The 25,052-nt window shown below is 36.6% G+C and overlaps 1 protein-coding gene across 7 annotated transcripts in view; it reads left to right on the forward strand.

Annotated features, from left to right (window-relative positions):
- LOC136877476 (calpain-B) overlaps positions 1-25,052 on the forward strand; it is a 653,760-nt gene that overhangs the window by 607,651 nt on the left and 21,057 nt on the right. For all 7 annotated transcript variants that reach the window (XM_067151546.2, XM_067151550.2, XM_067151547.2 and 4 more), the window contains one exon: positions 7,183-7,310. In XM_067151546.2, coding sequence (XP_067007647.2) covers positions 7,183-7,310 — 128 coding nt within the window. The remainder of the gene's footprint in view (positions 1-7,182; positions 7,311-25,052) is intronic.

The following is a 25,052-nucleotide window of genomic DNA, read 5'->3' on the forward strand; positions in this document are numbered from 1 at the left end:
CCATATCTAGAATCTTCCCTATAAGATAAAAGATTTTACTTCTATTCTCTCTCGTGGTGAAAGCTTGCTTTTTTCCATTAGTCTCCACTTTTTTTTAGCTAGACAAACAATGTCAATATCCTAATAGCAGGATACTGTTGACTATTCAGTGCATTACTCACAACAGTGTAAATTAATTTCACTGGAGCAAAATCAGATAAAGATATCTTTAGCAAAATTTTCAGACACATTAATGTAAACATCAATTTTTTCATTCCTTCCTCTTTATCACAAAGAACTCTCTGCTTATCATGTTTAAATAATTCAAGAGTTCATTGTCTCTTAAAAGTAACAGTATGGTAGGCTATATGATATTTATTCAACCAATTGATAAACTATCTTTTCTTCTGAAATGGTATACAGAGTACATTTGAGTCCATATCCTTTGCTTGTTATTGAGTGTTATTCTGATAAAATAATGTAACAGACCAATTAACTTCAAAATAAATGCTTTTGCAGAGTAATGTAAAGAAAAGCAGTAACTGGAATGGCTGATATGGATTGATGTGTTAATATAACCCAAGTACTTAATGTCTAATTCAGTTTTGTAATGTGCCTAAGTTACCTTTAATAATAACATTTTACTGACATTTTTCTTCATGGCTACTTGGAGTATGACTGCTGTTCCAAAACTTTCTATCCTCTTTGGAAGTTCAGAAGAGGCTAGCTGAAATTTGAAAGCTTATTTTGTTTATGTATTTGTTATGAAAATGCAGTTGTTTGCAGATAACTCATAGGTAGTATAGATAATTTATTTTTTCATTTTCTATGCTTCTTTAGGAATGTATTGTAATGTTATATAGGTTGTATTTTATGAAGAACCTGAAGATGTGTGCTAAGTATTTTTAAAATTGTGGGAAAGTAGGTGAATATATGTTTTAAGATAATGTGCCTTACAGTATTCAGTAATATAACCTATTACAGTAGAATCTCGATATCTCGAACCTCCATTACTCGAATTTCCATTACCTCGAAGTAATTTCAATTTCATTACCATCTGTTTTATTCTTCAAGTTTATTTATTTATTTATTACTCAAAATTTGATTACATGAATTTCTCCATTTCTCAAAACAAATGTTTCCTACATAGAAGCTGAAAATATTCTGTAACTTGAATTTCATACAACATTTAACTGTGCAATACAGTATTTAAGGTTTGTGTGTTATTTTTCCTTAACATACTACAGTAGGGTATATCTGATCTGCACACTCCTGGTGCATTGACCATCGGCAGTTGGAGCTGTATAAACCCTGTCCTGTATCATCACTAACCGGGCAAGTTGGCCGTGCGGTTAGTGGCGCGCAGCTGTGAGCTTGCATCCGGGAGATAGTGGGTTTGAATCCCAATGTTGGCAGCCCTGAAGATGGTAGTTTCCCATTTTCACACCAGGCATATGCTGGGGCTGTACCTTAATTAAGGCCACGGCCGCTTCCTTCCCACTCCTAGCCCTTTCCTATCCCATTGTCGCCATAAGACCTATCTGTGTCAGTGCGACATAAAGCAACTAGCGGTGGAGGGGGGAAAGAGAGAGGATCGTCACTATACCAGGTGTTAAGAGCACTGACTACTTACTCTTTGATCCTACATACAGAGTTGACTGAATATAAATGTTTTTACAGCATTTAACTGTTGTTGAAAACTATGTGGGAGGAAACAAGCTTGAGAGTGATAAACATGTTCCTCTACCATATGTATTCTGTCTTCAACCAATTGTTAACCGAGCTCGATAGCTGCAGTCACTTAAGTGCGGCCAGTATCCAGTATTCGGGAGATAGTAGGTTCGAACCCCACTGTTGGCAGCCCTGAAAATGGTTTTCTGTGGTTTCCCATTTTCACACCAGGCAAATGCTGGGGCTGTACCTTAATTAAGGCCACGGCCGCTTCCTTCGCACTCCTAGCCCTTTCCTGTCCCATCGTCACCTTAAGACCTATCTGTGTCGTTGCAACGTAAAAAAAAACAACTAGCAAAAAAAAAAAAAAAACTACTTGTTAAAATAAGTGCTGTAATTAAAATGACAAAATAATAAGAGTTCATTTTTATGTGGTTAAATAACACTTATGACAGTATCAAGCCATAATTAAATGTGATTTGATTACATGCAATCCTTAAAGGCGAGAATTCTCTGTATCTCAACATTTTTTATAACTTGAAATAAAATTCAGCTCCCAAGGTGATTCGAGAGATTGAGGTTTGAGTATATTAGTGATTAGTTTTGAAACTGGAAGAACTCAAGTTCAATCTCTGGTAGTAATAAGATTATTCAAATTTGTCATCTGCCTTTTAGGTGGGCTTCTGGTCAACTTTGTCTAAAGTAAAAGAACCAAATGAATTTCCTCCATTGGAGTATTTTCCTCTAGGGTTCATTCTTGAAATGTTTCCGACCTCATCACACTCGCAGATTGTGTGTCGCCTAAACATTCATCTCTCTCATTACCCAACTGTCAGAATGAGATCTTTATGGTAGGTATCATAACTCTGTGGCATAGTGGTAGAGTGTCAGGCTCTGCATTCTAAGATTGTGGGTTCACACATGACAGAGTTCATCAGATTTTTGAAGTGGGAAAAAAAAAAAAAAAAATCCATGTTGTACAATGCACGTAAAAGTCTCTGGTAATACATTCAGTGTTTACCTGTCAAAGTTAAGAATCACCAAAAAGAGTTCTGGGTTCTCTGCCATCCAGTAGTGAGTAATGGAAAATGATAATCAAAACTGACCGGCAGGCAGCCTAAATGGCAGCAAATAAAAAATGCCTGCATATGGTAACTGAGGACATACTAATTACAATCATCATGATTTATTATTTAGATAATGGAGATAACCTGTATGTAGTAGGGCTTGAGAGATGTGAATGTTAGAGTGCCAAAACATTTTCCAGGTTCTTCATTATTATATTAAATTAAATGTTATATTTACAAACTCTACTGATGGTTTGGCATCATTATATTATCTTGGATTTTAGTTTTAAAAGTAACTGTGTTAATTTAGCCATTATATGGTTTACTTCATAAACAACTTGCATGAAAGTTGGAGAAAAGAAAGCCTGTGATCAAACTCGAGAAGCACAAACCTCTAAATGTGTGTGGAATAATAATAATTTGTTTAAATGTACCTGTTCATTATAATAGGCTTCTTTTGGGATTCAGGTTTGTAATACATTTTTTTCTTTGATAACTAGGCCTACTAAAATTGACACAGAAACCAAACCACCTCTTTGAAAAAATTCCTTTAGTATTAAACCAAAGAATTATTTGTTTCGTCAAGTTCAGTATCTTTGAACTGTTTACTTGTAAAGATAATGTCTATTGTAGATTTTGTAAATACAGGTAGCCAATTTTGATAGTTTGCTAGACAATGCATTTAGGATACAGAGCATGATGGGCATGTGAATGAAGCATTAGTTTCATTTCATCACTCTGAACTTTACTGATCACTGTTCATTGCAAAATTAAGTTTCTTTCAGGTTTGTGGTAAGTTAAAGTTTTTATTTGTATAGCAATTAAGGCAATTCATCAGAAAGAACTAGATCATAACAATTTGAACATTTGTTTTTTTGTTCATTTAGCACACAATGTTAGGTCATTAATATACAGTTGAACCTGCTTTCTACGTAACTCGGTTCTACGTAATTCGTATTTGTACGTAATTTCCTTTAGGTCCCAGCAAAATATAATTTAAAAGCGTGTTAATTAAACCTTATTTATACGTAATCCGTTTATACGCAATTCGCTGTTATACGTATTAAGTGACAGTGAAATATAACTGAGTTGTGCGTAATTGTAATGAGAATGTGCTTTTTAAAAAGAAACTACTGTATTTACGAAGTTTCCTCTTTATCGGCGTAGGTGGAAGTAGAGCGATCGGTTTTCGGTGCTGTTGAGTTTCGCCGAATGACATTGTTGACCCGTACTTACTGGCGGCTTAACAAAGGCGAGTCCTCTTCGCTCCTTCTATACCTTCGTCGTTTTTTTTTTGACACTCCGCCAAAGATTAAGATACATTATAAGCAAAGTGGGCTGTTTTGGTGCGAAATGAAAGAAAATACAGTAAATTTGTTTGAATATGAGAATTTATTTCGTGGGAACAACGGAGAAGTCCATGATGCCGGTATCTAGTGTTTACTGTTGAACAGTAATTTTGTCATTCAGTTGCTTTTGATTAGCCATGGAGAACAGAAAAAGGAAAAGTTATACGCTATTTTGGATGAGTTCTTAAAACTGGGTTCAAAATCAGCAAAGCGCAGCCGTCAGCAGGAAGTAATGTACGTAGATTTGGAGACAGCACTTTTCAAATGGTTCCAGCAAATGCGGGCTGCAGCTCTACCAATTAGTGGTGACATGCTGAAGGCAAAGGCGAAGGATTTAGTTAAAATTATGAGTATCATTGCTGATTTCAAGGCTTCATTAGGATGGTTGCAAGGATTTAAGGATCGTCATGGAATCACAGGGAGAACAATTTGCGGTGACTCAAAATCTGCAGACGACGTCACGGTGCAACACTGGAAAGAAGAGGTTCTGCCGGGTATCGTAAGCGATTATCATTCTCCAAACATCTACAATTGTGATGAGACCGGCCTATTCTACAATCTCCTTCCTAATAAAACATTAGCTGAAAGAGGCGACTCATTCCATGGAGGGAAGAAAAGAAAAATTTGTGTAACAGTACTTCTCGCCACCAATGCAGATGTACCTGACAAACTTCCTCCACTTGTGATAGGAAAATCGAAGAATCCGAGGTGTTTTAAGGGTGTGAAAACAAAACCTAAGGAATATGAATCCAGTGGAACAGTGGTTGAAAAACTGGACATTAAAATGAAAAAGAAACAGAAGAAGATCCTTCTTCTTATGGATCGATGTGCAGTACATCCACCTCAAATTGTTCTGGAGAATGTCCGAATGGAATTTTTCCCTCCTAACGGTACCAGTGTTCTACAACCACTTGATTTGGGCATCATTGCAAATATCAAAGTGCATTATAGAAATGCTGGTTCAACATTTAATAACACTGAATGATGCAGGAAATGAACATCTCTCCATTAATTTGCTATAACCCATGGACATTATTTCGGCTGCCTGGAAGCAGGTGTCATCCTTCATAATCGGCAACTGTTTCTGCAAAGCTGGTGTCTTACTAGAAGAGGCTGCCTCTAATGATGATTATGGGGACGAAGTTTTGTCTGGCAATGAGCTAACGCTACCGGTGGGTGTAGAATTCGATACTTTTGTGCATTTCTTGACAGTCTGGCTGTATGTGGAGAACTACCGGATGAAGTGATTATTGCTGATGTATGCCAACAACGCGGCAGTGATGGACCAGCTACAAGCGATAGTGACATTGGATATGGAGATAACGACTTGAATCTTGACACCTGAACTGAGTGAAGTGTTATAAGTGGAATCGAAGTGTGTAGCCGTTACATCAATGCGAAAAGTTGTAGTGAAAATGCTTTGAAATCGAAACAGACTTTCAACTTATTAGGTCGTGTTACGTACATGTAGTACGTGTTGAAGAGATGTTAAGTTGGTGTCCGGCTGGCCATTTTTGTTCTGTACTTAACATCTCTTCAACACGTACTACATGTACGTAACACGACCTAATACGTTGAAAGCCTGTTTCGATTACAATGCGGTCGTGAAAATTCAATATTCATTACAATGCTTTGAATTTATTACTAAGTTTGCTAAAGGAGGGTTATACTGTTAATGCAAGAAAAGTGAAATAAGCCAAATTATCTGATTTCTTTAAGACTGGGCCATGTTCAAAATAATAGTTTCTGTCTTAATGTATTTATTATTTACAAGGATTTACACAAGTAGGTCTATTTCATTGGTTTTTCAGTCAATATGTGATGTATTATGTAAGTCTGATTTCTAAGTAATTCTGAGTTACAAGTAGTTTTTTCTCTTCCCCTTGATATACGTATAAGTCAGGTTCAACTGTATTTATACAGGAGTGAAGTATGACATATTTTACACTAAGCTGGCATCTAATAATAAAACTTGCTATTTCAGTCACTCAGGTCTGTAATATACCATTATATTCTTCTGTGATGCCTAGGCCTAGTAAAATGAACACAATATAATTGTTTCAATGAGGACTTAGGGCAAGGGGAAAGATTTTCATTGGGGGCTGAGATTTCAGGGTCCCAGATGTTTAATAGGTAGAAGACCAATAAAAATTTCTGGCTAAATGTTTCAGTAAACTCTCCCTCATGAAGAAACATTTAAGTTCTACTTTAGAAGAAGACATACTGAGCTATATACTTTAAATAAACATTTTTTTCCCCCTGAATAAGTCTATGGTTTGCCAGAAATATCTACACGTTAAGATTTTTTTTTAAAGTCCAAACTGATATTAAATTGCTAGTTTCCTGAATATCTATTGTTAATTAAAGTACATTAATCATTTTTAAAATAATTACATTTTTAACGGATATACAGTATTTTGATTTCACTGCCCCTGAAGTGGCAGATATAAATTAGGAGATATCAGCATTATAGTCCAGTTTGCTATGACCCCTGCAGGGTATTTAATCCAAAATATTAATTTCATCAGTAACTTGAGTTTTCTGCAAATATGATATGAAGAGTTTTGAGAGAAGAACATATCCCTGGCATTACAAAATTAAATATCAAGATTCTGCAGTTAAATCCAGAAGTTTTATTTCCAAGTAGTTATTAATTTTACTGCAATATTTTATACTATTTGTGAATAAAAGTAAAGAATATATGAAGTGCATGATTAAAAATGTATTAACTACAATTTAATGTATCACAATTTACGAATGTCAGAAGTTTTATTTCCAAGTAGCATTTATATTCAAAGTCAATCAAAAGAAAAGGTATCACCTACATTCACCCAGTTGGATATTTAGAATTGATCCAATTTACTTTTACATCCTATAAAGTAATGTTATCTCAGGATTTCTTTTGCACATCATTTTAGAGAAGAAATTCATATTTCTACCATTCTGTTGAATTCAAATATTAATATCTAAGACTTTCACTGCCTAGCAACCTTCCACCAAAATAAAATTTACGGTATCTTATAAACTACTTTACATTAAAATTTTACTCATGTAGTAAAAATGTACTTAGGATAAGTATCATTTTAAATTACTGAAATGCTGTGGTCTATGTTCAGAAACAAAGAGAGAAGGATTCTCCAAAGACATCTGCCGAAGTATGGTAGCCATGATGGACGTTGACAGATCAGGAAAGCTTGGTTATGAAGAGTTCAAAGCCCTATGGAAGGATATCCGCGACTGGAAGGTGAGCAAGACAATTCTGTAATTTTAAGCTTATCTGAAAGATAAATAATTCTAACTGGCAATATTGGCACATACACTTTACTCTTGAAGAGTTCAATTCCAGCAATGAATATAACATAGAAAACCTAGCAAAATTTTGCATTGCAGATTAGCTTACTCTTTTATTATCTACTACTTTTACTATATTGAAACTCCATTCTCCAGTGTTTGCCATTGTATTCTGGATTTTTTCTTTTTTTAGCCATATATATCCCATAATACTGTTAGACAATTTTGGTAATCACCTACATTCACCCAGTTGGATATTTAGAATTCTAACTGGCAAGTGACTTATCAGCTTAAAGATAGAGAATGATATTGATATTATCAGTGTCCTTGCTGTTCCTTTAGAAACTGTTGTGTTGAGTCAAACAGAGGAGGAAATATTCTTGAGCAGCTGAATAAATAATAATAATAATAATAATAATAATAATAATAATAATAATTTTTAATAAATCTGCTATGTTGGTCATCTGAGGAAGAGTACAACTTGAAGCTTTTGAAAGACTTTTGACTGAAAGTGCAAAGTTCGTAATTCTTTAAAATGTGCGAGTCAATTGTTGAAAATATATCGCAAAGAATACAGTAACATTTAAATCTTGTGTGAAGCTTCAACTTTGACTTTTTGTGGCTTAATCATTTTGTTCTAATCATACAGATGAAGGAAAATTCATAATCATCATCGTCATAATTTTCCAACTCCAGTTTCTTGTGGTGTACAAGCACTCGCCATCTCTTCCTGTCTGCATACATCTTCTGTTCCAGAACATCTTCCCATCTGAGACCTCTTTTCTAATATTCATTAACTAGCTGATAGACCCGTGCTTCGCTACGGAATTCTACATTGTATACAGAATTGTAGGTTAGGTAGTGTACACGTTGTGAGCAAGATTGTATTAAATTGCATAGCTCTTAATGTTACCTTCGAAACGCGACAGGGAAGTCACCAAACATCTTTTCTCATATGAAGACAGGATTAGGGAATTTTCATTGTAATGGTAGGCCTGCTTGCCTACCATCAGTCACAGTGAGGTTGGGGAGTTTTCATTAAAATGGCACACACTCATTCTCCACCTGCCTTTTTACATCCTCAGAAAGACTATCTGAAATTAACATAAGTCATTACAATGATGTCAGTAGGAATGGCACATTAAAGCAATGCTTTCATACGAAATACTCAATCAACTGAGAAACCACACATTTTCTCACTTTTAATGAATGGTACTACGCTGCTGAACTAACAGTGCAAAGTTCCAGATCTGGAATGACCAAGCTTCAGACAGCCGTGATCCGTGAACACTCTTTGTCTTTTGTCTTTTTTCAGCAGTGAGGAGAGGGTCAAATAGTGAAGAGTCCCAGGGCGAAAACTGTGCCCTTTTTCTAATCTGTTTCCTAGGAGTACTCGATGAGTCGGGAAATCTCAATTCACTACACTGGGGGCGGAAAAATTGGAGGCAAATTTTTCCTCCAAGCCAGAGGAGAAGCCCCCTCTTCACTGCTCATTTGGAATAAAATGAATGTAGAATTTAATAAAAGAGAAGCTGAAGAAGTTGAAGAACAAGAAGAACAAGAACTTTTCTTAAGAAATGGCTCTTTTCAGGATTGAATTTTAAGTTATTTAGTGAATTGTGATGCTATAATTTGGAGTAGGCCTAAATTGTAATTCTAGACCAGGTCATACTACTACTACTACTACTACTACTACTACTACTACTACTACTACTACTACGCGAGCCTCTGCCTTAAGTGTGCACACTGCTCATTCAAAACAGCGCATCAGAGTAGGGATCGAATAGCTGGAATACTATGATGAACCAATGTGTTACGTACCAGCAGTATCAGAAAATGTATGAACCAGAGGAATGGCATGCTAAAGAAGAAAGTTTTCTAACTCCCCAGTTATTTCCCGCCAATATTCAGTCAGACTGTTATACTCGGTAGGCAGCAGTAATTCCATCTATCGGAGTTGAGTGGCAGCACAAGAGACAAAGAACATCACAACAAACATTGGTCAGTGTAATGGTATAATTGATCATTGTTATTCGCTTTCAGTATTGTAGGCCTTCACATTATTCGTTTTCTTCTGACTCTGAAATATGTCTCTTATCATAGTCGGTATGGTAAAACTGAATAAAACATAAATGATCAGAAATTGTAGTCTCTATAACTTTTGTTATATAGTACTTTTCGATAGGACCAATAACATAGGTATTTACAAATTAAATTTTAGGCGCCTTCCCCTAAACTACTATTTCATCCAGGGTGAATAAAATTGTTTATAGCTTAGGCTGTAGTCAATTATTCCTCGACTCTATATACCGATTTTCATTAAATTCTGTTAACCCATTTTCTCGTGGCTCGGCATTGATATAGACTTAGCAACAAAAACACAAATTCATGAATATCTGTGTTATCACAGCCGGTATGGTAAAAATGTATAAGATATAAATGATTTGGAAATTTAATTCTATATAACTTAAGTTATGTAGTATCTATCTATAGGACCACTAATAATATAAATATTTGAGAATTCAATTTTATCCCTTCCCCTAAACTACCATTTCACTCAGTGTGAATAGAATTATTTATAGCCTAAATTATAGTGGCTCATCCTCCGGCTTTACATACTGAATTTCATTAAATTCTCTTCAGCCGTTTTCTCGTGGTGCATGGGCAGGCAGGCAGGCAGGCAGGTGGGCGGGTAGGCGGTACTGTGGACATGACCGATACAGAAATACAATTCTTTTCAAATTCTGAGCAATGTATAGACAAAACTCTTATTTTATATATATAGATATAGCATCAGAATGATGGAGCTCTTGTTAGTTTACCATTAATACCCTCTTTTGTCACCAGATGGCTCACTCCATGCTATAATATATAGAGAAGTACTTCATCGCGTACAAAACATCGTACAAATTTCTACAAACCAATGTGGCTTTGGTAAAGGGGTCTGTACAACTGACACTATTCATACAGCCCATTTCCTGGTTCAGAAACATAGAGAGAAAAGCAAACCTCTACACCTAGCCTTTTGTGGACTTAGAAAAGGCTTTTGATTGGATACCACATAAGCTTATTTGGAAAGCTCTTTGATCCCATAATGTTCCAGAAGCCTATGTCCGATGGACAAAACTTTTCTATGGCAGTCACTAGTGTGGTTCGCTGTCCAGTAGGGATCTCGCCCTCATTTCCTATGAATGTTGGGTTCATCAAGGTTCAGCACTGTCACCTCTCTTATTTATCCTATGTATGGATACAGTAACAGCTGACATCCAGACGCCATACCTGTGGACCATCTTATATGCTGATGATGTGTTCCTTGTGGATCAGTCCCGAAGGAATCTGGAAGATCTCCTGAAAATTTGGAAAGTCCATTTAGGGGAATATGGCTTACGTTGCAGACTGCTGGTAGTATTCGCATCAACAGGCAAGACTTAGTTAAAGCCAAACCAATTTAAATACCTTGGATCACTCATCACCTCAGATGGAAAGACATTACCAGACACCCGAGCACGAGTAAATGCTACATGGCTGAAGTGGCATCAGGTCACTGGTGTGCTATGCGACAAGAAAATTCCCACCTGCTTGAAAGGAAAAGTCTACAAATCAATCATCCAACCAGTTGCACTCTTTGGGTCGGAATGTTGGCTTACAACTAAGAAGCATGAGCAGGTTCTACATGGTATGAAGATGAAAATGTTACGTTGGTCACTGGGTCTTACAAGACTGGACCATATCAGAAATGAAGATGTCTGAAGGCAATTGGGAGTGGCAGCTATTCCAGGGAAGATACTAGAAGCATGACTTAGATGGTATGGTCATGTTGTGCGAAGCCCTGCAGACTGTGATACATACAGCCCTCCAATTTGATCCTGGAGGTTTCCGATCCCGAGGTCATCCCAAGAAGCGATGGCTTGACTGTGTCAAGGAAGACATGCGTTTTCTGGGCGTCACTGAAGGTAACGCCCTTGATCACAGGAAGTGGAGGATGGCATGTTTAAAAACGGACCCTGCACCAGTGTGGGACTAAACACTAGGAAAGAAGGAGAAGAAGAAGACTTAGGAGGACAGAAAAAAAAATAGTAGCAATGTATGCATATGTACAAAACCATTTATTGTAGAACCACATCCCTGCAGCATGTTGCATCCATTGTGAGATATGTGGAAGGCGCTGGATACCAGTAACACTGATGCCTTTGTTGATGACCTTAACAGAGCACACCACTGCTTGAAGTATGGTGTCTTGTGTATGGAAATCCTTCCCTCAGAGTGGTCAGATCAAAGTCACAGGGACTCGCTTCAGGGAAAAGATGATGTTCCATCTTTGTCCTGCACTGCACAGGAAACAGCCTCATTTCCAAACACATTTTGCCATTGTCCAGCCCGCTGTCACAATGCTGCTTCTGGGAGGGAATTGTTAGTACGGTCGAGGTTGTAGATCTTGGAACATCCACTCTAGTCACCATACATGGTGTTTAACTTTAGCCAGTTTTAGCTGCTAGGGGAAACTGATTTCCTCAGATCGAATGTGGGTACATAGTCACCTTGATAAAAGAAATACTGTAATATATCTGAAATGTTGGCAACCTGTACTACATAGTTAGCATAGAACAATAATGCAGTCTGACATGGATGAAGAACGTAATAATATTTCAATAGAGTTGAAAGATTTAACTTTAAGATCCTTTTCCATTTATTTTAGTATGCTGAAGTAAACTTTAAGTTGGTTGTCTAGTCAAGAGATAGATGAACACATGTATTTTCATTATACACTGATGAGCAGTTGAATTAGAGATAGCTACCATTTTGATGAAATGGCACTGTGGTCTGTCCGATGAATGTAGTAGTACAGTGTGGCATGCGACTGTGATGTCAATAGAACTCTAATTGGCCATCTGAACAACATTTAAGCACAAACTGGGTAAGACTCAAGATCTTAACGCATTTGATCATGGTGAGATTGTCGGTTGTATGGGCCATTCCATCTCCGAAGTCATGCAGAACTGGGCTTTTCATGGGCCACCATATCTAGAGAAAACCATGAATTTATGGATGTGGGCAGAACCACCCCCATCAGGGTCAGTTAATTTGGTCTACAGAGTGTTGATGACAGGGGTCACTGTTAGCTAGCTTGGATGTTAAGAGTGATTAAACAGGCCACAGTGCAGCATATAACTTGTGAATTCAATGCTGGACAACAATGAAGTGTGAGGAGTCATACCATCCAGAACCATTTCCTTGCAATGGGGTCTAGATGCTACCACCCCATTAGGGTACCTGTGCTCACTTCTTGTCACAAGATACAAATACTGACACGGGCAAAGGAATATCACCATTGGTCTTTTGAAGCATAGAGGAAGGTTACCTGGATAGATGAGTCAAGGTATCAGTTGGTTCGTTTAACGCTTCATGATCATGAGAAAACTTGCTTGGCCCTCAATGTCACTGGACTACCAACATATCGAGCAGATCTAGAATGCTGTCGGGAGTGATGTGCCCAGCCAGGACACTACTCCAACCAATCTTTGTGCATTGTGGGAGACTGTGAAGTGATCATGGATCACTGTGACTCCCCAATATTTTCGGTGTGTTGTGGAGTCCATATCAGGAGCATCACCACCATCATTATGGTAAAAGAGGATGCTACACTTTATTAGCCAGGTGTAACCAATTCAATTGCTCATCTTTGTAATTTGTTATGCATTTCAGACTAGTCATAGTTTTTTATTTTGTTGTGCTTTTTCTTTACATTTTGAAGTAGCTTTCTAATTAACAAGCTTCATGATCTAATTTTAAATTTCCATTCAGAGATGACCATGTGTACTCCAAATATTTGTCTTTCATATAGCAGGTACCAGGCTCAGTAGAAAAGGACATTGTGTATGATGAGACCGCAGCTCATGGTACTGGTTCTCTCATACATGGGTTTCTACAAGCTAGCAGCACAATCCTTGCATTATGTCTATGGAAACGAAGCTACTGTTATACAAATCCCAGGGAGCGGTATAATAGGTGGCGAGCATCAATACGGAGATAACAAAAACTTTCAGTATCTCGATATAATTTTCCAGAAATGAATGATCTGTCTTAAGAATCCAGATAATTACTACATCATGACCTGGAAGGGAATTAGTGTGTCAAGATATTCAAGATATTATATTTTGTGTATTCTTTGTCTGTTAAAACCGTATTTATTTCATCGTCATTGATTTTATTTCCTTCTAGTAGACCTACTGTGGTAATATATATTTTATTGTCTCTCTTTATACTTATGGCTGCAGTGGGGCAGTACCATTTTGTACTACTGGAAATATATAATCCCTTTTAATCACTATAATTTATTTTCAAAGTGAAGAAGGGAGGGAGTGAATGAATGAGTGAGTGAGTTAGTTAGTTAGTTAGTTAGTTAGTTAGTTAGTTAGTTGGCCTTAAACATTCAAAAAAACACAATGCATGGTAATCACCAGAAAATCACCAATGCTCTTTTCATCCTGGATCATAACATCATTGAAAGGGAGTGGCATTTCAAGTGCCTTGGATACCTAACATAAGAATGGGATCCAAATGTAGAAACTAAAACCAGAATTGGCATTTCAATAAGTGTGTTTCTGAAATTAAAACATCTTATGAGCAATTGTGACCTCAGATTTGAAACTCGTTATTATGTTACTGGTGCCGCTTTACAGTGTCGAAGGATGGACACTGAAGGGTTCATCAGTGATGCAACTGCAGGCCTTTGAAATGTGGTTGTATCACAGAATGTTGAAGGTTCCAGTGGTAGACATTTTACCAATGGGGAGGTACTTCATTGTAAATCATGGTGTTTTATACCTCCCCTTTGTTCTTTCCAAATGGAAAATATAAAATGGTTGGTCTGAAATACATCACTACATGTGTACAGGTACTAGAGAAAGAACTTTACTATGCCTCAATCAGAGGTTGAATTAAACCGAAGAACTGGAACAGTGTTCTGGTATGTCAAAAAGTAGGCAGTATCGTTGCAGTTCGTGAAGGAGTGACCAGATCCATTCTGTTTAAGGAAAAATGTTCTGGACACATGTTAAATATTAAGAATGAATTTATTAACATTTAACAAAGCAACAATAACATGAAGTACCCAGTAAGGGTTTGTGTTAATGCAGGCTAACCTCTAGAACTGCCAAACAGATTTTGATGCAGTGTTCACTGTTGTATAGAGTATTTATTGAGGAAGGTTTATGTGTATGAAACATTAATCTACAAGAAGAGGCAACAAATGGTGGTAACTTTAGTGAAGGAAGAAAAAAGAAAAACAACCATCCAAGAGTTTATTGACTGATGCTGCCTAAACAATCAACAGTAGAATCCAACTTTGTGTGAAAAACAAAGCTTTGTCTTCAACAATATATTCCTATTTTAAATGACAGACCCTCAACAAGCATTTTTTGTTATAGTTTGCAGTAAAATATTCAACCGTATAATTAGGAGCCATATTTTGAGATTAGTGAAGTAATCCTTATCAAAATACTTTTTATTCACCTCAGTATTAGTCAAACTTCAGGAATGGTTGAAATATTGCATGGGGAGAAAAGAGAAGGTGATAGGCTGCAGCTGGAAGGGCGTTGGAATAATGTTGCTCTGAGCTACATATGTACATACATGAGGAGAAAAACAGCCAGTCTCTTCTGCAAGGAAATCTTGTGAGACCCATCATAATGACTTCAAAATTGCTCCCATGTGATACCTGGGAAATGTTGTTTTTTTTTTTTTTTTGCTAGGGGCTTTACGTCGCACCGACACAGATAGGTCTTATGGCGACGATGGGATAGGAAAGGCCTAGGAGTTGGAAGGAAGCGGCCGTGGCCTTAATTAAGGTACAGCCCCAGCATTTGCCTGGTGTGAAAATGGGAAACCACGGAAAACCATTTTCAGGGCTGCCGATAGTGGGATTCGAACCTACTATCTCCCGGATGCAAGCTCACAGCCGCGCGCCTCTACGCGCACGGCCAACTCGCCCGGTATGGGAAATGTTAGTTCAATCTAAAAACATATAAGGAAAGAGGAAATGAGAAACTGAGGAGTGCCTCTGTTGGAAACCATTGTCAGTTTTCCTTGCATGGTTTCATTATTCCACCAGCATATATTTTTTTTTTTTTTCGGTAAAGTGCAATAAATTCACTACACGATCCATCAGTCTGTTGTTCTTGGCTTATTTAGTAAAGAAATATTTTTGTAATGGACATTCATCTAGTATATTTCTCTTCCTGATAATGATTTAAAAATGAGATTCAAGTTTTTGCTAGTCGTTTTGTTAGTTGTTTTCTTGTTACTTAAAATATATTAGAAAGAGAAAGAAGTCTTCCTGCATTAATAATACTACATCGAATCCAAATTCTCTTCTCACTTATTCGTGCAATCAGGAAATAGTTCCAAAACAAGAGAGCCTCTGTGGAAATGTTCTCAAATATGGTAAAAGAATAACTGTTCCAGTTCGTGAAATTTTCCATCTCAACCCCTGGCCTTGATTTTTCTTTCATGTACTAAATACTGACTTGTTTCCATGCATTTACTACAGTGACAGTGTATATTCATTGACATTTTAAATTCTTTTTCTACCACTTTTTCTCACACCTGTGGGGTCGCGGGTGCGAACTGTGTCGCAAATGTGGTTTTGGCCCTGTTTTACGGCCGGATGCCCTTCCTGACGCCAACCCTGTATGAAGGGATATAATCGCTATTGCGTGTTTCTGTGGTGGTTGGTAGTGTAGTATGTTGTCTGAATATGATGAGGAGAGTGTTGGGATGGACACATACACCCAGTCCCCGAGCCAGAAGAATTAATCACAAGCGATTAAAATCGCCGACCCGGCCGGGAATCGAACCCGGGACCCTCTGAACCGAAGGCCAGTACGCTGACCGTTCAGCCAACGAGTCGGACTGTATATCGATTGACATTACAATGGATAAATCATCAGTTTCTTTGTTATTAATGTGTAGGTTTGTTTATTGAAAGTACAAAGATATCAGAAATACCAAAACAGGTACTTGAAACTCGTCATTTACCAATTAAACTATAACAGATGTTACATAGTTCTTCAGTTGGTAGTTAAGTATACAGATGTCGTATGTCATCAGATTATTTGCTCTGTACCAATTTTATGCAAAATTGGTGCTGCAGTTTTGAGTCATAACATACATTCAACATGGATGTGAAACAATTCTACATGCCTATTTCTTGTTTATTCTAAATGAGTTATATAGGCTGGATAGTCTGATATGTGACACTATATATTTACAGTGCATATTACTGTATAGCAACAGATTTCTTTAAGACTGGAGACAGAAGCAAGGAAAGTGAATTAATATATATCAGCAGTAATTCTTTCTTGACAAATGAAAAATTAAATTAGATCATGAAACCTGTTCCTAACAGTTTGACTGGACACACAACATAGCCACTACGAATACTGAATTCAGTCCTGTTTCATTCAGCTTAGTGTTCCTCTGAGCCACCACTCAAATGTATAGCAGTCATTGGCTGCAGCTCTACAATATGAACAGCATATGTGGGTTACTTGTCAGTGTTGTCTCTTGGTATGAAATGATTCCATGTTCAAACAGCATCACTTGGATTCACTTACATACATTGAAATACTTCTCTTGTTGACACTCTTTCTTTATATACATTGATTATGCATAGAGACGTGCAAAAGGCAAAGTTATTTTTTTCAAAAAGTTGTGTTAATTTTTTTTTAGAAAGTGTGGTGGTGTTGGTGGTGGTGTTGGTGATTGATTGTTTTAAGAGGAAGTACAACTGGGCAACCATCCTCTAAAATGTGTTTTTTAAAAATGAGGTTATTTTGAACATTGTTTATTAACCATGAGAACTTATATACACATACCTTCAAATGACATTGTTGACATTGTAGCGAGACCTGTTTTCTTTTAAATTTATTCTCTAGTCTATTAAAATATTATAAAGAGAAAGAAGTCTTCCTGCGTTAATATTACTACATGGAATCCAAATTGCCTCTTACCTATTTTTGAACATTCTGGATATGTCAAAATAATAGCATTCAAACATTGTACAATTCCCAGTGTACTTTATGTTGCTTGTTTCTGTATGCATTGTTTCAGTTCCCAAAAAACCAGACTCTAATTTACATTGTTTCAAATCTTTCTAAAACTTGCCTTGCACAGCCGTTTGGTAAGTTTGTGGTTAATGTCGCCCAACATGATGTTCTTTTTGGCTTTAGGATACTTAGATTTCCAGATTTTCAAAAGTTCCAATCAGGATCAGATGAAATCAACAAGCAACGTTTCGTTGTCACCTTTAATGCTATCTGTTTAAGTCTGACTTTACACCAACAGCTGCAGCACTTTCAAGGACTTTAAATTATCAAAACTTGACTCAAGTTTCTTTCATTCTCCATAGAAAATACAGGCTGTGGGATACATTTTGCACATTCAGGCACAAGCACTGTTTCAGCAATAATTTCAGATATTTTGTCACAATTTAAAGAGCTAAGAAAGTCCACACTAGCATTATTTATCTCTTGAACTGCCTCAATTTTAGCAAATGTAACAATTTGCATAAAGTATTCAGGTAAATAAAATGCACTTTGAGACAAAGTGTTCCATCAATTCATAACATTGGACATCTCTTCCTCATCCTAGAAACTGTGCATATCATTTTTTTATTTTATGGGTGTTCAGAAACAAACTCTTGGTTTTCACAACAGCCTCATTCAATTTCTGGAGCTCTTGCACCCATATGCTCCAACCAAGTTTAATTTATGGGCCCAACATTGAATATATATAAAATTCTCCCCGAAAACCAGTTTAAGTCCATGAACACACTTTCCTATGTACTGTACAGAGTCTGTGTTTACACAGCAAACATTTCAAACCCAACATCATATGATATTAGTGTGTCCAGAATTGCACATATGAAAATGAATGCCCCCAACAAAGTTATTAGTACTGCAAAGGGCTATTATCCTGAAAAGGACCACAAACATGCATCTGCCCATTTTGTCTCTAGTTTCACCTTCTTGTCCTCCAGGATATTTTTCACCTCCTCCACTTGGGCAGCTGCCAGTTTGGGGACATACTTCTCCCGGAGCATTCTAGCACATACAAATTGCGAGCCCCTGCGGGAAAAAAAAAGAAAAAAGAAAAGTCAAATCATCTACTACTACTACTACTACTACTACTACTACGTACTTCACCATCCATGCTCTAATATTAGGATTGCTCGAGCAGAATGTTCGCTTTCATGAATGCTTCAGTAGCATCCCTGGCAAACTCCTAGACGGCATCCTTTTTCTTGCACGTGTTAAATAGAGCAGCTACAGATGCATGGTGTTTAATTCCTCCTGTAGTTGAAACAGAATAAAATGTTGTGTTTTTCAAATTCCACATGTTTGATGCAGGAATTTCATCGTTGCCACAATGAAGTTACATTGCATGTCTTGCACACGACTGTTACAGATTGCTTTGGTATTTTTATTAACTGGTTAATCTTTAGTCAAGAAAACTGTTTTTCTGTCAGCTTATACCACAGTCACAAAAAAATGCTTGAACCTCTTCTCTCTAGTTGGTATCCCTTGCAGAACAATGTAGCACTCACAGAATAGCAAACCAGTGTGCTGACCATGGCTGTGCTGTGATGAGAAAGTGCGTTGCTAATTTTGCGTGGAGGAAGTTGATTCTTGACCACAGAATACTTTTTAACAACAGAAAATACAAAGTGTACACTCTATGCTAACCTTCTATACCCCTTGGTTATCAGCTGATAAACATAAAAATGGTGGGTGGGTGATTAATTTTCTGTATTTCACATGGTATTATGAACTAATATGATCAAAGAAACTAAAAATATGAAAAGTTGCATTATAATCTTGAAAATAGAAAAAAATGAATTATTTTGAAAAATACAGTGAAAATAATATCTCCTCTTAAATTCATGTCATTCACATATAAAGGGCAGAATTCATGTAAAATGCTTTTTTTAAGGATGTGTAAATTTTGCAGGTCCCTAGTTATGCTAACATGATCAAACGTTGGCGCTGTCCTTCTTGCCATCATAGACTTTCACTGCACTGTTCAGAACAAGACTTAGATGCTTATTTACTAGTGCTACAACAACTGAAATACAGTACATTAGAACCTTGTTGATATAGAATAATTGTGGAGATAACTTGACTAGATTAACTGAGATATCACTGGTTGTCAAAAAGGAACACGTTTTTGTCACCAGAAATAAAATTACTGTATAGTTCCCTAGAGCAATTTTTCACATAGGTTATACCAGGGATGGCGAACCTTTTCCAACAAGTGTGCCATTTTAAGTCTGGTACTGATTTATTTACTTTCTAGAGATATATCTTGTAAATACATTTGATTGCATGTTCTGTGGTCGTATTTTGCAAATACTGCAAAACAATACATTTTAAATATGTAAGTTTTAAGAATACCTAATATTATTTGCAAAAATATAAATAATAAGCTCCTATTGTAACACACTTCGTCAATAAATATTAGTACTGGGCGAGTTGGCCGCGCGGTTAGGGCGCTCAGCTGTGAGCTTGCATCCGGGCAGCCCTGAAAATGGTTTCCGTGGTTTCCCATTTTCACATCAGGCAAATGCTGAGGCTGTACCTCAATAAAGGCTACGGCGGTTTCATTCCTACTCGTAAGCCTTTCCTCTCCTATCGTCACCATAAGACCTATCTGGGTCGGTGCGACTTAAAACAAATTGTAAAAAAATAAATATTAGATATAAAAATCAAAAATACTTATATTGTCAATGAACTTCACTTCCTCCTTTAGCTTCATTATCTTTCCTTGTTGTCGTAGTTCGTATGCTCAGCAATTTTACTTATTTCCCCCTCATCACATCTCCACAAGAAAATCGGAAATAAAATAGTTATCCTCGCTTGTAAGGTCACATCCATGCTTTCATCAAAACATACTGCATACATCTGGGAGTTATCCAAATTAGCTTTCAATTGCTCAGAAACTTCTTCACTCATTCTTATTATTTTATCCTTAATAGCAGTTCAGCTGGCTGGCATTCCTTTAGTTCTGTTAATTATTTGTTGTTTGTTAGGGAAGTTCTCAAATAACATGTCGGACGTCAATAAGAAAGGTTATTTCAAGAACTCACCGTCAGAAAGCGGTTTCCCATGCATGCTGTACTATGCAGTGAGACAGATATAACAGCCGCACTGATATTACTCCTAGGGTGGAAATATGATACAAAAGAACTAGCTTGTTTTGTGTAAAGTTCGATATTTTGAGATACGAACTCTCTTCTTTCTTCATTTGGCATGCAACGAACATTTGAATGATTAGTCTCAAAATGGCTCTTTACATTAAATGTGGGGAATACATTTGTTTTCGAACGCAGGCAATACATCTTTCTATCACTCCGAATTCCCTTGTCCACTGTTGTTGAAAAATGCGGTCACTACCTTTGTTAAGTTTCTGTTCTTTTCGGCACTGAAAACATGTTTGCAAGGTCCGTATACAAAACCACCAGAAAACGATACTTATCTCATTTGACTTTCAGACCTATCAGTGTAGCAGTGTTGCCATATTGCACGTCCGAATGGAACAAGTATTTGTATTTTCGGTATTTATTTCTTACACGTGAAACAGTATAAGATATGTATTGTCTGTAGTACAAGACGTATATGAAAACATTACTATGTTCATGTGGTGTGCCACCGAAATCATGTTCGCGTGTCACCAGGTGACACGCGTGGCATAGGTTCGCCATCTCTGGGTTATACAGATATACCTTCAGTTTCTTCATATCACATAAAGATTTTAAATTACCCAGATACATTAAATTGATGGAGGTACACTTATATGTAAATGTGATCAAAGCAACATCACACTTTCTTAACAAAAAAGGAAAAAACAAACATGCATATTATTAACTAGCAATTACCCACGGCTTCACTTGCATGGATTTTGTGATTTGATCAAAGTAATCATTCCTCGGCATTGTACTAAGACATTATATGAAAATTCCTAAAGTATAAAAACTCACAAAAAACTTGAGTTTCATTTACCCCATAAATTCTTTGTAAACCATGTTGGTTGGGGCTAAGACGACCATGCGACATAGAACTGTACATGTGAGAAACAGTCTTCTCTCAAGTCAAAAAAAAAAAGTACATGTTTCTTTATTTTTAAAGGAGGTTCCAAATACCTATTCCCACAACTGTAACATCTTCACTTTTTGAGATATACATAAATATCCCCATAAAAATAATTCAACCCCTTGATCAGTCCTTCCCCCACCCTCACCCCCATCTAAGTGTATTTTCCGAAAACAAAAATACACGTTTCTTTATTTTCAAAGGAGATTCCAAATACCAGTTTTCATGCCTGTACATCTGTAACACCTTCAGTTTTTGAGATAAATGTATAAGAATAATTCTTCTTCTTCTGCTTCTTGACTTCTTTCCATCCCTCTCCCGCCTTATGTGGACTTTCCGAAAACAAAAAATACGTGTTTCTTTATTTTGAAAAGAAATTCAAAATACCAACTTTCACATCTGAAACAGCTTCCGTTTTTAAGATAAAGCATCCTCATAAACATATTACAACTCCTTATTTACTTAATTTCAACCCCACACCCCTTACATCGATTTTCCGAAGGAAAAAAAAACAAACAAACAAATGTGTGTTTCTTCATTTTTAAAGGAGATTCTAAATACTAATTTTCACGACTGTAATATCTTCAGTTTTTGAGATATAAGTATCCTCATAAAAAGAATTATACTCCTTTTTCACTCCACCCCTGCCCGTTAAGTTGGTTACCCCCCACCCAAAAAATACATGTTTCTTTATTTTTAAAGGAGATTCCAAATACCAATTCCCACATCTGTAATCTTCAGTTTTGAGATATTTCTTCTGAAGAAGAATCAATTTTTTTACTTCACACTCCCCACTCAAGTGAATTTTTCAAAAACAAACAGTACCTATTTCTTTAAAAGAGCTTTCAAACACCAATTGTCACGATTGTAACATCTTGAGATATATGTATCCCCGTAAAAGGAATTCATCTCAGTTTTCATCCCCCCACTATCAAGTTGATCCCCCCCCCCATATGCGTGTTTATTTTTAAATGAGATTCCAAATACCAGTTTTCACGTTTGTAACATCTTTAGATTTTTGGTATATACATTCTCGTACACCTTTCACCCCCCCCCCCCCCCCGGCCATCCCAAAAGGTTTTTTTGAAAACCAAAAAATGCATGTTTCCTTATTTTTAATGGAGGTTCCAAATACCATTTTTCATGTATGCAACATGTTAAGTTCTTGAGATATACTCTAGATATGCTAATTTAACAAATTCACCCCCTTTTCCAGTTCCCCTTAAGTGGATTTTCCCAAAAAATATTTGTTTCTTTACTTTTACAGGAAATTCAAAATACCAGTTTTCAAATCTGTAATACGTTACATGTCTGAGATAATTTTCAGATATAGTCTTTATAAAAATTCACCTCGTTTGTCACTCCTGTTCACCCCCCTATTCATCGGATTATCCGAAAACACAAAAATATGTGTTTCTTTATTTTCAAAGGAGATTCCAAATTTTCACGTCTGTAACATCTTCAGTTTTTGAGATTTAAGTCTCCTCATAAAAGGTGTTCAAAAACTTTTCCCCATTTTTCACCCGCCATAATGGGATTTTCCCAAAACAAAAAAAATTGCCTTTATTTTTGAAGGAGATTCCAAATACCAATTTTTTTGTCTGTAAACTTTTAAGTTTTTGAGATATAGATATCATCATTTTAAAAATTCACCCCCCTTTGCACCCTCTTAGCGACGTAATATCCAAAAATCCTCTCTTAGCGAGCACCTACATGTTAGTATGAATGTATCCCCAAAATTTCATTTCTTTATGTCCAGTAGTTTTGGCTCGGCGATGATGAGTCAGTCAGTCAGTCAGTCAGTCATGATTCACATATAGATTTTGACAATTTTATTTATAGAAGTAAAGACTATTAGAAGTGCTTAGCAGATAATTGTCTTTTATGCTCTTTTTCTGACTCCTTGCAATGTAGCATCCAACAATAATCTGACATCATTCCAGGAGCTCTGGTAGTATTTCTCCATCAACTTAATATCTTTGTGAAACTTATCACCCATCTTGTCACTGACATCACCAAGGTTGGCTGGGAAAAAATCTAAATGTGAATGTAGGAAATGAAGTTTAAATGACATATGGCAACCCATTCCTTTGTGTATATCCAGTCATTCCTGAACTCCTCTTCTGTAGTCAGGAGACTTTGTCTTCCCTAAAAAGTTCATACATAGCCAACTGAAGCTTTTCAAAGCTTTCACTTCAGTCTCATCAAAATTTTCTTCAAAGTGTTGATACCAGAATAGCTCTCTGATTTGTGGGACCACTAAGACACCTTGTAGTTTAGTAGCTGACATATGGCAAAATGTTTCACTCAGATACCAGAATCCTTTTGAATCCTCCAAGCACTTTTATAATTTTTGCTAAGTCAAGCCTTATATGGAGAGGTGAAAACATTACATTTTTTGTATCAGCTGTTGGGATATGCTGGAAGTTTTCTATTCCTGGGTTGTAAGAGCCGCTAGATTTCCACTCTTGTTTGACGTAATGTTCACTTATATTTTTCCAGTCCCATAGGCAAAGGAAGCAGCAGAATTTTGTTAATCCCTACTGCATATCTATCAAGACGGCAATGAATTTCAGATCTCCACAGATGTGCCACTGGTGAAGATTGTATTGAATTGATTCTAGTACTGTATTTTCAGTTTTCTTTTAAATGAACAGAGTGAGTATAGACACTGAAGGATTTAAATTGCCATTATGCAAAAGAACAGTCTTCAGACTTCTAGGAAGAGTCAATAAACAGCCACCTCCAGTCTGATGCAAATACATTGTTGTTTTAGTTCCTCAAAGAGACCAGATTCATGGTTGCAGAAGAACACTGGACCATCTAACAAAAGTAATTTTTCTAAAGGATTTGTTCATTTTCTGTAATGGAAGATTCTGACACCATCTCCAACAAGACATTTCTTCTTGAGCCTGGAAGCTAGAAGTTCTGCTTTATCTTTTGTGAATGAAAGAACTGTAATGAGATTGTTCAATTTATGTTGGCTGAATCGCTATCATTCTGGACATCTCAGGAGTTTATGCAGTATCAGAAGTGCATTCTAATTTTCCACTACCAATATCTAAGTCGCATTCCATTTCGTGGAAAATTTCAATTTCATTTTCCAGTTTGAGACTGGTCTCCTGCTTGCAGATTCCATACTTGGGTATATCATTTTATGTTCGTGTTTTGCTGAGAAATCCTTAATATTTACACAACAAAAATAACAATTATCATTGTGGGTTTTTTTTGGTTTCCACCATATCATTGGCATGTTAAAGAGCATTGACATCTACTTCTTTTGTACCCAGTCCCCTAAGACCATCAAACAAAGTTTACATACAGTATGTGGTGCCTATCCTTTATCTTGATTACTAAGTGGATCCGTTTGGTACAATTTCTGAAGCTGCGTAGCGATGGTACACTGTTTTGATTTTGGAGTGAAGGTACCACACATGTAGCAGAAGTTGTTGGGATGATTTAGACAATTTTGGGCATGATAAATGATTTAGTCTGTAACAGAATAAATTCTATTAGTACTGGTACCTGTTTACCTAGTGTTTATCTAT

The sequence above is a fragment of the Anabrus simplex genome, chromosome 7, assembly GCF_040414725.1.
Source record: "Anabrus simplex isolate iqAnaSimp1 chromosome 7, ASM4041472v1, whole genome shotgun sequence".
Taxonomy (NCBI): domain Eukaryota; kingdom Metazoa; phylum Arthropoda; class Insecta; order Orthoptera; family Tettigoniidae; genus Anabrus; species Anabrus simplex.